At 41.0% G+C, this 14,111-nt stretch overlaps 1 protein-coding gene across 2 annotated transcripts in view; it reads right to left on the bottom strand.

Moving 5' to 3' along the window:
* Positions 1-245: 245 nt before the first annotated feature.
* Positions 246-14,111, bottom strand: part of vps72a (vacuolar protein sorting 72 homolog a) — a 28,264-nt gene continuing 14,398 nt past the window's right edge. For both annotated transcript variants that reach the window (XM_064983951.1, XM_064983950.1), the window contains exons 4-6: positions 9,661-9,837; positions 8,924-9,068; positions 246-902 (exon numbers count right to left, since the gene is read on the bottom strand). In XM_064983951.1, coding sequence (XP_064840023.1) covers positions 509-902; positions 8,924-9,068; positions 9,661-9,837 — 716 coding nt within the window. In that variant the 3' untranslated portion in view covers positions 246-508. The remainder of the gene's footprint in view (positions 903-8,923; positions 9,069-9,660; positions 9,838-14,111) is intronic.

The raw sequence follows: 14,111 nt of genomic DNA, 5'->3' as shown, positions 1-14,111 counted from the left end.
ATTTACGTTTCTAAATATGAGATTTACCGGCACAAAAGGCACATCTCTCCTTCCATGAGCACTGTGCGTCATGACTGGATTTTTTTGTGAGTCTTAAATATTGCCACTGGTCCCACAGGTCAATTGCCAAACCTGGTGTTAGGTCTGTAAAATGCCAGTGCGCCTGTTTTTCCATGATGAAATTGCAAACAAACTTAAGTTTGACACTTGCGCCAACTTAGTTCCAGGCAAAAAAGGGCCCAGGATGTTAAAGGAAATTTATTGAAAATTTTATTCACATACCTACAGAACAAGGTTGGAAAGCCCCGTTCTATCCTAAATGTAAATTCTATTACTTCAATGTTTACAAACAAGAATTTCCATAGCCCTATGCTTCAGCTGTACACCAAAACAAGTACTGAGGCTGCCATTTCGGTGAAAGATGAATCCCAGACTGTAGATTTAAATCTTTGAACAGATGAGGGGCTCTAAATAAAAGGAGGACAGACTTATGAGAGAATATAAGCCTCTACCTTGCAACTGTGCTCTGCTTGACCATTTTCTGGCGTGCACTCCTGGAACCTGAGGCATCAACCACAGAGAAACCCCCAGCAGAGTTGGGGAATCCATGAGCTGCCACATATTTGCGGTAGGCTTCGCGAATAATGCGAAAGGCTCGTGTGTTGGCATAGGGAATGTCTGTAACTGGATCTCTGTATAATGCAGCCTTGTGGGTGACAGGACAGACTTCCTGGGTGGGGGGCTGGGAGCCGGTCCGCACAGCCTGGGGGAAGGCAGCCTCAAAGGCCTCCTCGTCGCTAAAGGTGATGTAAGTGCGGGAGCAAAGACCTCCCAAGGGTTGCTGGGAAGGCATTGGACTTGGTGCCACAGGAGCAACGAGCAGCGGTGTGTCCTGGTCTAACCTTTAAAAAAAACAAATACAAACACTTTAGTTAGTGGTACATAAACACCTTGGCTAAATAAAGGTTAAATATGTAATAAAACAGACTACCGACAAAGGGCAATAATAGCTTGATTGTAAACAATGCTGTACTCCACTCCAGGTCCACAGTGGCCATTGCCAAGTAGCCTAGGCTACAGTAGCTACTTGGGTTTAAATAAAGACAAAAACTATAAAGAAAATGCATCCAATATTAATTTGGATTTCAGCAAGACGGCAGCTGCATCCTGTCTGCGTGTTTTTTTTAAACATATTTTTGATTTAACCTCTAGGGCCAACATCAAATAAGATTGCAGAGCACCAAATTCAAATGCAGAAATACTCATAATAATTCAGAAAAGATGCAACTATTTTACATAGGTTAAAAGATTAACTTCTTGTGAATCCAACCATGATGTCAGATTTCAAAAATGCTTTACGGCGAAAGCATACCTTACAATTATTTGAGAACATAGCCCAGCAGACAAATCATTAAACTGTAACCAGCCAAGAAGAAGAGTTACACAAGTCAGAAATAGAGATAAAATTAATCACTTACCTTTGATGATCTCATATGGTTGCACTCAAAAGAGATCTTTTCAATAAAATGTTCCTTTTATTCGATAAAGTCTCTTTATATCCAAAAACCTGTTTTAATGGCGCATTTTCTTCAGTAATCCACAGGCTCAAACGCAGTCACAACAGGCAGACAAAAAAATCCAAAGAGTATCCGCAAAGTTCGTAGAAACATTTCAAACGATGTTCATAAACAATCCTCAGGTTGTTTTTAGCCTAAATAATCAATAATATTTCAACCGGACAATAACGTTGTCAATATAAAAGGTAAACCAGAAAGGCACTCTCGGTCACGCGCATGAAAAAGCTCTGTGACACAGCAGGGTCCACTCATTCAGACTGCTCTTACTCCCTCATTTATCAGAATACAACCCTGAAACAATTTCTAAAGATTGTTGACATCTAGTGGAAGGTATAGGAGCTACAATTTGAGTTCTAAGTCAATGGATACTGTAATGGCATTGAATAGAAAACTACAACAAACCATCGTACTTCCTGAATGGATTTCTCAGGTTTCCGCCTGCCAAATCAGTTCTGTTATACTCACAGACACTATTTAAACAGCTTTGGAAACTTGAGTGTTTTCTATCCAAATCTACCAGTTATATGCATATCTTATCTTCTGGGCCTGAGGAGAAGGCGGTTTAATTTGGGCACTCTTTTCATCCAAAATTCCAAATGCTGCCCCCTACCCTAGAGAAGTTAACTAGGCAAGTCAGTTAAGAACCAATTCTTATTTTCAATGACGGCCTAGGAACAGTGGGTTAACTGCCTTGTTCAGGGGCAGAATGACAGATTTTTACTTTGTCTGCTCTGGGATTCGATCTTGCAACCTTTCGGTTACAAGTCCAATGCACTAGGCTACGCCTCCTGCCGCCCCAGTGTTTGTTTGATTTAAGATAGCAACGTTGATTTTCTTACTAAATATGGTGTTCCAAAATCAAATGGAAATAAGGTATGCAGTTAGGGCTGTGGCAGTCACAAAATTTGGTCAGACGGTTATTGTCATGTAAAAGACTGCCGGTCTCACGGTAATTGACCGTTAATTAACAAAATCATCTATGTATACAAGCCGTATACAAGTCATAAATCAATTGAAAATACACCATCACAAATAAATTCAGTATGAATTTAAGGAAGGTCTAAAGAAACATGATATGGATTTCAGAAGATGTATTTCAGAAGAACAGAATAGTTGCCCTACCGTATGTTATCTGCCATGCCATAGGCTGTAGGCTTGTTCTTCAAGCTGACAAGATAATAAGTCCTGTGCAATTATTTAATATTATATGATTTTACAATAAGAAGAATATAATTAAATTTTGCTGAATAAAATGGAGGATATTTTTCCCATTCTGGCACGAGAAGGCTCATTTGAAGTGGCTATGTTGAGCGTAAAGGTGATAATTTGAAACAGGTCCTATATGCTAGATTTATAGTTATTTGGCAACTTTAGTTGAGAATGATACAAATCATAGACGCCTTAGAAATCAAAAGATATGGGCTGCATGATGTGACTATAGGCTATTGATCATTTGAGAAAGTTGCAAAAAAAAAGCTTGCGTTCTGTTCCTTCCCTCAGGCTGCAAGCTCTTCTTTCATCAAGTGATCATATTTTCACCCATCAGACCAGACTCAATTTAATCTAGTCTTTACTAATAAATACAATTAGTTTCGATTTAGAATGGCACATTATAAAATGGGCAGGAAGAGGGGAAAGAGAAAAACATGCATGTAATCTATATGCACTCGAATAGCGAATGGAGGCCACTTTCCTGCTGGTTCGTTTCACTCATGTTGGGTAGGCTACTCTGGTTATTTCTTGGTGCAACAGGTGGTATTCCGCCCAAACTCTGTATGCCATGGGCTCTCCAACCCTGTTCCTAACGCTACCAAGTGCTTGATTTGGGAAACCAAGTGAAAGCTGTTCGGGAACATCGATAGTAAGATGATTTCACAAGGAAACATATTCCATTAACTTCTTTGGGCTGGGGGCAGTATTGAGTAGCTTGGATGAATAAGGTGCCCAGAGTAAACTGTCTGCAACTCAGGCCCAGTTGCTAATATATGCATATTAGTAGATTTGCATAGAAAACAATCTGAAGTTTATAAAATGTTTGAATGATGTCTGTGTATAATAGAACTCATATGGCAGGCAAAAACCTGAGAAAAAAATCCAACCAGGAAGTGGGAAATCTGAGTTCTGTAGTTTTTCAACTCTTGGCCTATCGAATACAGTGTCTATGGGGTCAAATAGCACTTCCTAAGGCTTCCACTAGATGTCAACAGTCTCAGAACCTTGTTTGATGCTTCTACTGTGAATTGGGGGTGAATGAGAGGGGAATGAGTCAGAGGTCTGCCAGAGAGCCACGAGTTGGTGACGCACGTTCACATGAGAGTTAGCTTGAGTTCCATTGTATTTCTGAAGACAAAGGAATTCTCCGGTTGGAACATTATTGTAGATTTATGTTAAAAACATCCTAAAGATTGATTCTATACATCGTTTCACATGTTTCTACGGACTGTAACGGAACTTTTTGACTTTGTCTGCTCCTAGTGATCACGCGTCATGAATTTGGATTACTGGGCTGAACGCGAACAAAAAGGAGGTATTTGGACATAAATTATGGACATTATAGAACAAAAACAAACATTTGTGGGACTCCTGGGAGTGCATTCTGATCAAGATCAAAGGTAAGTGAATATTTATAATGTTATTTCTGACTTCTGTTGACTACACAACATGGCGGATATCTGTTTGGGTTGTTTTGGTCTCTGAGCGCCGTACTCAAATTATAGCAAGGTGTTTTTTCCGCAAAGTTTAAAAAAAATCTGACAGCGGTTGCATTAATTTATGGCTGCGGGGGCAGTATTGAGTAGCTTGGATGAAAATGTGCCCATTGTAAAACGGCCAGCTCCTCAGTCTCAGTTGCTAATATATGCATATTATTATTGGATAGAAAACACTAACGTTTCCAAAACGGTCAAAATATTGTCTGCGAGTATAACAGAACTGATATTGCAGGCGAAACCCTGAGGAAAATCAAAACAGGAAGTGGCTTCTATTTTGAAAACTCCATGTTCCATAGCCTCCCTTTGCTCCATTTAAAGGGATATGAACCAGATTCCTTTTCCTATCGCTTCCTCAAGGTGCCAACAGTCTTGAGACATAGTTTCAGGCTTTTATTTTGAAAAATTAGCCAGAACGATAGCATCGCGTCAAGTGGTCACATGAGTTTTGCTCGCGCAACAGAATTTGGACAGCCATTGTTTTCCCCTCTCCTACTGTGAAAGACATTTGCGGTTCATATATTATTCATTATATAATTTAAAAGCAACCTGAGGATTGATTCTAAAAAATGTTTGACATGTTTGTGGACATTATGGGCTCGGGAGAGACGAAGGTTGAAAGTCATGCGTCCTCCGATACCCAACCAAGCCGCACTACTTCTTAACACAGCGCACATCCAACCCGGAAGCCAGCCGCACCAATGTGTCGGAGGAAACACCGTGCACCTGGCAACCTTGGTTAGCGCTCTGCGCCCAGCCTGCACAGGAGTCGCTGGTGCGCGATGAGACAAGGATATCCCTACCGGCCAAACCCTCCCTAACCCGGACGACGCTAGGCCAATTGTGCGTCTCCCCACGGACCTCCCGGTCGTGGCCGGTTACGACAGAGTCTGGGCGCGAACCCAGGGTCTCTGGTGGCACAGCTGGCGCTGCAGTACAGCGCCTTTAACCACTGCACCACCCGGGAGGCCTTGGCAAAAACATTTAACCAGGCATTTGATAGGGCTGTTGCGGTGACCGTATTGCCTCCACACGAGTCATGACTGCAGTGAAATTCTATGTGACCGCTGAGTCACGGTATTCTCTAGACATGTTAGTAGTACCCAACTCACTATTGATCATCAGGTCACTAATGGCCTGGCACTCAGGGCTCTATTGTCCTTCTAACCACTCTGACATCTGTGCAAATGCAATCAAAAATCACCTCAAACACTTATCAAAATAGTATGTGCTTTTGAAACTCACCTCACTGTGATTAATCAATTTGAAGAAAGAAGTTCAACATCAGGTTGTGGAAAACATGGTCGTTGTGGATGTTTCAAAGCCTAACCCAACGACATGGACAGTGCTTTCTAAGGTGATGATTAATTGTGCACAATCTATGCACACGCGCATATATATATATATATATATATATATTAGACAGACCTATATAAAAAAATATATAATAATTATTGTACCATTAGACAATACAGATCTAAGATATCTTTGGTACATAATTGGTCTAGTCTAAATTAAACACATTCAAAGTTAACCTACAATTATATGAATTTGGTTTTGAAGAGCCTAGTAATTGGGCTTTTTTAATATTTTCATAATAGGCTGACACATTACCTTTAGCTATGAGACAATATAGTTGTAGCGATGAGACAATATAGTAGCTTACTAAAAACAATTGGATACCACCAAATTGGGGAGAAAAAGGGGTAAAAAAAACAAAAACATTTTTGCCAAATCACCATTAAGTAATGTCAACCAAATAATTGAGTTGATTTGTTTTACAGGTACCGCATGCACCCCTGTCTCAGTATATATAAACCATGTATCTGATGCTGTCTGGACAATAAGAGTATGGCATGTCATACTATTTCTGGCCAGATAGGATCATTTACATGGGCTACATATAGTAAGACAGAGCGGCGCTGATTGGCTCGCTCGGATGCTCTCTCAGGTGATCGTTTCAGCAGAGAGGAAGAAGCGAAGCGAGAGGGCTCAATCTCGCCAAAATCCGTATAGAATAAGCCCAAAGTGGTTATATTGACATATTATGCAGACAAACTTGAAGCCTACCTTCCCGCCTTTGGGACAATGACTCTCCTTGACAATGACTCTCGGTTTTGCCAAAACTATATAATTACCCATCTAAATAAAATCATTCAAAATACTTCACCAGGGAGCATGACTTAGCCAAAGAGGATCATTGTTTTGAAAAAAAAAATAGCAGTGGATTGTTTAAAATCACAAGTGCGTAGGTCTATGCCTATTTGGGAAGCCCTCAATTTGGGCAGCGTGTGGCAATAGTCCTAGCTGATTGAGTTGCAGCAGTCAGTGAAAAGCATCTAAAATGTGTGTGAAGATAATGTGTATTGAGTAGGATTTAAAATGTTGCAACAAGAAGGGGAGGGGTGTGTGGCGAAGACATGGCACGTCTTTCTCCAGAATACGTGCACTCAGCTCTCCAGAAAGCGCTCAGCTGTCTGCCTCCAATTCCTGCTCATTCATTGTGTGAATTGTTTGCTGTTTGTATACTTATCATGTCACAAGTAGGCCTAGTAAATGTACCGTTAATCCTTCTCTCTAGAAACATAGAGGGAGCGCATGTGCCTGTGTACGCATAGAAGTAGGCCTACCTGGCCTGCTGTGTGCATATGTAGAAAAGTGCCCATTTGGGATGTCTGATCTCTGACTTAACTCAAAGTCCACCACTAATAAACTGAGCCAGTCTGGTTTTTTGTTTTTACATCCTTTGAGAATAATAATGGTTAGTCGCAGTACTTGAAATGTTCCAACTCTCCCCCGGCCTCGATGTAAAAGAGAAATGTATAAAATCTGATGATTCCATATATCCAGTAGAAACAAGGAGGTCGACCGATTAATCGGCACGCCGACTACATTACAATCTATGAAGAGACTGCATGGCAGGCTGACCACCTGTTACCCGAGTGCAGCAAGGAGCCAAAGGTAAGTTGCTAGCTAGCATTAAACTTATCATATAAAAAAAAAATCTTAACATAAACACTAGTTAACTACACATGGTTGATATTACTAGTATACCTAGCTCCTGCGTTGCATATAATCAATGCGGTGCCTGTTAATTTATCATTGAATCACAGCCTACTTCGCCAACTGGTGATGATTTAACAAAGTGAATTCACGAAAAAAGCACAATCGTTGCACCAATGAACCTAACCATGAACATCAATGCTTTTCTTAAAATCAATACGCAAGTATATTTTTTAAACCTGCATATGTAGTAAGATATTAGTGTTAGCAGGCAATATTAACTAGGGAAATTGTGTCAGTGTAAGCAGAGCCAGGGTATATGCAGCAGTTGGGGCCGCCTGGCTCGTTGCGAACTGTGTGCAGACCATTTCTTCCGAACAAAAACCGTAATTCATTTGCCAGAATTTGACAATTCTGACATCTAACAGCACTAGACTTAATGTTGCCACCCGTTCAATACAATACAGAACGATTCCGTATTTCACTAAAAGAATAAACTTTTTGTATTCGAAATGACAGTTTCCGGATTTAACCATATTAATGACCTAAGGCTCGTATTTCTGTGTGTTTTATATTAAACATTATTGCTTCAATATATCCACAATTTTCCTTCCTCATGACACCATCTATTTTACCTGGCACCACACGGCCAGGTCTCTGACCTCCTCCCTATAGGCCGTCTCATCGTTGTCGGTGATCAGACCCTAACAATGTTGTGTCGTCGACAAACTTAATGATGGTGTTGGAATCGTGCTTGGCCATGCAGTCATAGGTGAACAGAGCGTACAGGAGGGGACTGAGCACACGCCCCGTGTTGAGGATCAGCGAGTTGTTACCTACCCTTACCACCTTGGGGAGGCCTGTCAGGAAGTCCAGGATCCATTTGCAAAGGGAAGTGTTTAGTCCCAGGGTTATTAGCTTAGTGATGAGCTTTGAGGGCACTATGGTGTTGAAACCTGAGCTGTAGTCAATGAAAAGCTTTCTCACGTAGGTGTTCCTTCTGGGATGATGGTGTTGATGTGAGCCATGACTAGCCTTTCAAAGCACTTCATGGCTACAGACGTGCACGGGCCGGTAGTCATTTAGGAAGGTTACCTTAGTATTCTTGGACACAGGGACTATGGTGGTCTGCTTGAAATATGTTGGTATTGGAACATTGATCAGGTTGTGTTTTTATTTGTCGGCTTTTGGCATATGTATTTTATTTAGTTGAAGACTGCTGCATTGGCTTTCTCTGAGATCCATGTGCTCATTTTTTTAGCCGCCAATGGATCACAGTGTAGGCTATCAATGTGTCCATACGGCAAGAGGCTGGTGCTCTCGCCTTAGAAAATTATACAAATCTGAAAATTCTAATTTGACTATTCTGATTTTTATTATTAACCACATGACAATGACTGCCTGTCTTTTGGACAACACCTTTGAAAAAAACATGCCGGTCTATGGAAATCAAATGCCTATCCAACTGATTCATTTTGCTGCCGGCCCTGCATTTATCCAGATACTAGAAGGCTTTTAACAAACTGTTTCCAATAGCATTGCTACATTCTTGTAAAAAATTCTGAAACTCAATGCAGATGTAGCAATTTCTTTCAGCAAAACAGAACTCTTCCATCTAAAAATGTGTCTCCTTACCCTTCCACATCCACATTTTCTTCTTTTAAGATGGAGTGAGGCACCAGGGGCATGAGGACAGAGTGGTAGCGGATGGTGGGGCCCTCAAATCGCCGCTTCTTATGGACCTGTTTTTTCTTGTCAGCCTCAAGACGCTCGTAGTTCTCTTTAAAATAAGAACATAGAGAAATGGTCAATTAACACGACCCTGGCCAAGCTCTGGACATATTTTCTTACATTGTTCAGTATGAACTGCCATGTGTCATATCTTTTAGCGCTAGGTATTTTTTTCTGTCAATTATTCTGGATGGGCAAGAGACCCATAAAACGGCTTTGTGCATGGACAAATCTCCGCTCCGTCTCATTCTGAGCGACATCTATTTTTCCTTCCCTGCTTTTGTCCTTAAACCTCCATTCTAAATAGAGTTTTGACAGTTTATTTCCCACCAACTTCATTAATATCAACCCATGTAATAGGGATTAATAGGAACCCATTGTAAATCCATTCAGGTAACATGAGCTGTTAACTTGTAAATTCAAGTGCCACTGTGTCTGTAATTACGATTCAGGTAGTTGAAACACCTGCAATTATGGTGTGCACTCCCTTGTATTTTTGAAGTTTCTTGTTACCGTTTCACTGTGCCTATGTGGACGGTGATGTTATGAATCAGTAAACTTAATTGAACTTGAACCACGTCGTCGTTGTTGGGAATTAACAGGGCAACTCTTGACCATTTAGATTCCCCCTTTTGTCTTACCTAGGGATCGGAGGTTGAGCTCAGCAGTTATTTTGGCCTCAGCCAGCAACTCTTCCTGGGTCAGGGGTCGGTCGTGGTGGGCTCCCCTCCGCCGTCGGGGGGCATCCTGTCTTTCTTGCAGTCGCAGGTTGGTCTTCCGCGTATGCTCGCTGGTCGACTGGCGCACAGACTTCCGAGCTGGGGAAGTTGCCAGTTAGTGACAAGGCTTACAGGGACAGTCCACTCAAAATACAATTTAACATTACTAAACTAGTCAATTCCCCAATACGTGTCTGCATTAGATTTTACACTATTGGCTAAATCAGAGTTTAAAAGAAAAAAAAGGTAGAGGACACACCTCCCATCTTTGCCATTAATCACTTCTGTGACAGCATGTATAACCTTGTGGGAGGGTATCTCTCCCTTTTAACGTTGTCAAATGGGGTTTCAATGGGCATTAAGCCAAAGTTAATGATTTCCTGGACTGTTGCTCAGGCGTATAATTAACTGGTAGTTCCCTCCTGGATGGAATTATGTGATCCCCATAACCCAGTTGCAAGTTATGTTGCATTCTATGAGTCATTTGAACAGAGTGTGCCCTGTACCTTTTCATACTATGTGTTCTTACATAAACTATTTTCACAAATGTAATGTTGGCACATTTTTCAGAAAGGGATACTTTTGTAATACAAGTTGGACTGGACTGTTTGTAAGGAGTTGGGCCATATGGTAATACAATTAAAAACTTTTTTTTTGTTGAAATCTCTGTGTGTGTGTGTAAAAAAAAAAAAATATATATATATATATAAACGGAAATATAACATTTACATAAGTATTCAGACCGTTTACGTAGTACTTTGTTGAAGCACCTTGTTGAAGCACAAGCGATTACAGCCGAGTCTTCTTGGGTATGACGCTACAAGTTTGGCACATCTGTATTTGGGGAGTTCCTGCCATTCTTCTCTGCAGACCCTCTCAAGCTCTGTCAGGTTGGATTGGGAGGGTCTCTGCAGAGATATTTGGTCAGGTTCAAGTCCGGGCTCTAGCTGGGCCACTTAAGGACATTGATTCTTGTCCCGAAGCCACTCCTGCGTTGTCTTGACTGTGTGCTTAGGGTTGTTGTCCTGTTGGAAGGTGAACCGTCACCCCAGTCAGGTCCTGAGCTCTCTGGAGCAGGCATTAATTAAGAATCTTTCAGTACTTCGCTCCGTTCATCTTTCCCCACGATCCTGATTAGTCTCCCAGTCCCTGCCGCTGAAAAACATCCCCACAGCATGATGCTACCACTACCATGCTTCACCATAGGGATGGTGCCAGGTTTCCTCCAGACGTGACGCTTGGCATTCAGATCAAGAAGTTGAATTGTGGTTTCATCAGACCAGAGAATATTGTTTTCGCATGGTCAGAATCCTTTATGTGCCTTTTGGCAAACTCCAAGTGGGCTGTCATGTGCCTTTTACTGAGGAGTTGCATCCGTCTGGCCATTCTACCATAACGGCCTGATTGGTGGAGTGCTGCAGAGATGGTTGTTCTTCTGGAAGGTTTCCCCTATTTCTACAGAGGAATTCTGGAGAACTGTCAGTGACCATCGGGTTCTTGTTCACCTCCCTGACCAAGGCCGTTCTCCAATGATTGCTCAGTTTGGCCGGGCGGCCAGCTCTAGGAATAATCTTGGTGGTTCCAAACTTCTTCCATTTAAGAATGATGGAGGTCACTGTGGTGTTTGGGACCTTCAATGCTGAAAAAATGTTTTGGTACCCTTCTCCAGATCTGTGCCGCGACACAATTCTGTCTCAGAGCTCTACGAACAATTCCTTCAACCTCATGGGTTGGTTTTTGCTCTGACATGCACTGTCAACTGTGGGACCTTATATAGATAGGTGTGTGCCTTTCCAAATCATGTCCAATCAATTGAAATTACCACAGGTGGACTCCAAGTTACAGAAACATCTCAAGGATGATCAATGGAAACAGGATGCACCAGAGCTCAATTTCGAGTCTCATAGCAAAGGGACCGAATTTTTATTTAATACATTTGCAAAAATAAAATAAAAAAAACTGTTTTGCTTCGTGATTATGGTGTATTATGTGTAGATTGATGAGGAAAATATTTAAATCAAATTGAATGTAATAAAATGTGGAAAAAGTTAGAATACTTTCCGAATGCACTGAGAGAGTGAGAAATATATATATATATTCAAAAGTTTGAGGTCACTTAAAAATGTCCTTGTATTTGAAAGAAAAGCTATTTTTTTGTCCATTAAAATAACATAAAATGGATCAGAAACAGTGTAGACATTGATAATGTTGTAAATGACTATTGTAGCTGGAAACAGCTGATTTTTTATGGAATATCTACATAGGCGTATAGATGACCATTATCAGCAACCATCAGTCCTGTGTTCCAATTAGCACGTTGTGTTAGCTAATCCAAGTTTATCATTTTAAAAAGCTAATAATTGATCAATATTAAACCCTTCTGCAATTATGTTAGCACAGCTGAAAACTGTTGTTCTGATTAAAGAAGCAATAAAACTGGCCTGTGACTGGTTGAGTATCAGAAGCATCAGCATTTGTGGTTTTGATTACAGGCCCAAAATGGCCCGAAACAAAGTACTTTCTTCTGAAACTTGTCAGTCTATTCTTGTTCTGAGAAATGAAAGCTATTCAATTTCAAATTGCCAAGAAACTGAAGATCTCGTACAATGCGGTGTACTACTCCCTTCACAGAACAGGGCAAACTGGCTCTTACCAGAATAGAAAGGAGAGGGAGGCCCCCCCAACTTTTAATTGATTTTCTAGCAGTTGATCGCCTATGTTCGCGGTCCCCCAGGGGTGCACATTGTGGTTGTTGGGTAGAAGTAGTGAGGATGCAAGTTCATTAAGTTACCTTATAAGCTTTGGTGACAACTCGACATATGTTTAAGTACAACTAGGCCAAATATATTTAAACTCAGTTTCACAGTTTCTGACATTTAATCAGAGTAAAATTTCTCTGTCTTAGGTAAATTAGGATCACCACTTTATTTTAAGACTGAAGTGTCAGAATAATAGTAGAGAGAATGATTTTTCAGCTTTTATTTCTTTCATCACATTCCAGTTGGTCAGAAGTTTACATACACTCAATTAGTATTTGGTAGCATTGCCTTTAAATTGTTTAACTTGGTTCAAACGCTTCAGGTAGCCTTCCACAAGCTTCCCCCAATACGTTGGGTGAATTGTGGCCCATTCCTCCTGACAGCTGGTGTAACTGAGTCAGGTTTGTAGGCCTCCATGCTCGCACACACTTTCTCTGCCCACACATTTTATATAGGATTGAAGGCGGGGCTTTGTGATGACCACTCCAATACCTTGACTTGGTTGTGGCCATTTCAAGTACGCTTGGGGTCATTGTCCATTTGGAAGAACCATTTGTAACCAAGCTTTAACTTCCTGACGGATGTCTTGAGATTTTGCTTCAATATATCCACATAATTTTCCTTCGTCATGATGCCATCTATTTCGTGAAGTGCACCAGTACCTCCTGCAGCAAAGCACCCCCACAACATGATGCTGCCACAACCATGCTTCACGGTTGGGATGGTGTTCTTCGGCTTGCAAGTACCCCCCTATTTCCTCCAAACATAACAATGGTCATTACAACCAAACATTTCTATTCAGACCAGAGGACATTTCTCCAAAAAGTATGATCTATATGCGCATGTGCAGTTGCAAACCATAGTCTGGCTTTTTTATGACGGTTTTGGAACAGTGGCTTCTTCCTTGCTGAGCGGCCTTTCAGGTTATGTTGATATAGGACTCGTTTTACTGTGGATATAGATACTTTTGCACCCGTTTCCTCCAGCATCTTCACAAGGTCCTTTGCTGTTGTTCTAGGATTGATTTGCACTTTTCGCAAAGTCGTTCATCTCTAGGAGACAACGTGTCTCCTTCCTGAGTGGTTGGACAGCTGGGTGGTTCCATGGTTTTTAAACATGCATACTATTGTTTGTACAGATGAACATGGTACCTTCAGTCGTTTGGAAATTGCTCCCAAGGATGAACCAGACTTGTGGAGGTCTACAATTGTTTTGCTGAGGTCTTGGCTGATTTATTTTGATTTACCATGATGTCAAGCAAATAGGCACTCCGTTTGAAGGTAGGACTTGAAATACATCCACAGGTACACCTCTAATTGACTCAAATTGTGTCAATTAGCCTATCAGAAGCTTCTAAAGGCATGACAATTTTCTGGAATTTTTTAAGCTGTTTAACGGCAGTCAAATTAGTGTATGTAAACTTCTGACCCACTGGAATTGTGATACAGTGAATTAAGTCTAAGTTATAAGTTAAGTCTAAACAATTATTGGAAATATTACTTGTGTCATGCACAAACGTAGATGTCCTAACCCACTTGCCAAAACTATAGTTTGTTAACAAGAAACTTGTGGAGTGGCTGAAAAATGAGTTAATGACTCCAACCTAAGTGTATG

Source organism: Oncorhynchus masou, chromosome 13, assembly GCF_036934945.1.
Source record: "Oncorhynchus masou masou isolate Uvic2021 chromosome 13, UVic_Omas_1.1, whole genome shotgun sequence".
In the NCBI taxonomy this organism is placed as follows: Eukaryota; Metazoa; Chordata; class Actinopteri; order Salmoniformes; family Salmonidae; genus Oncorhynchus; species Oncorhynchus masou.
Note: the sequence above shows the minus strand (reverse complement) of the source record. Positions and strands in the feature narration are given on the sequence as shown.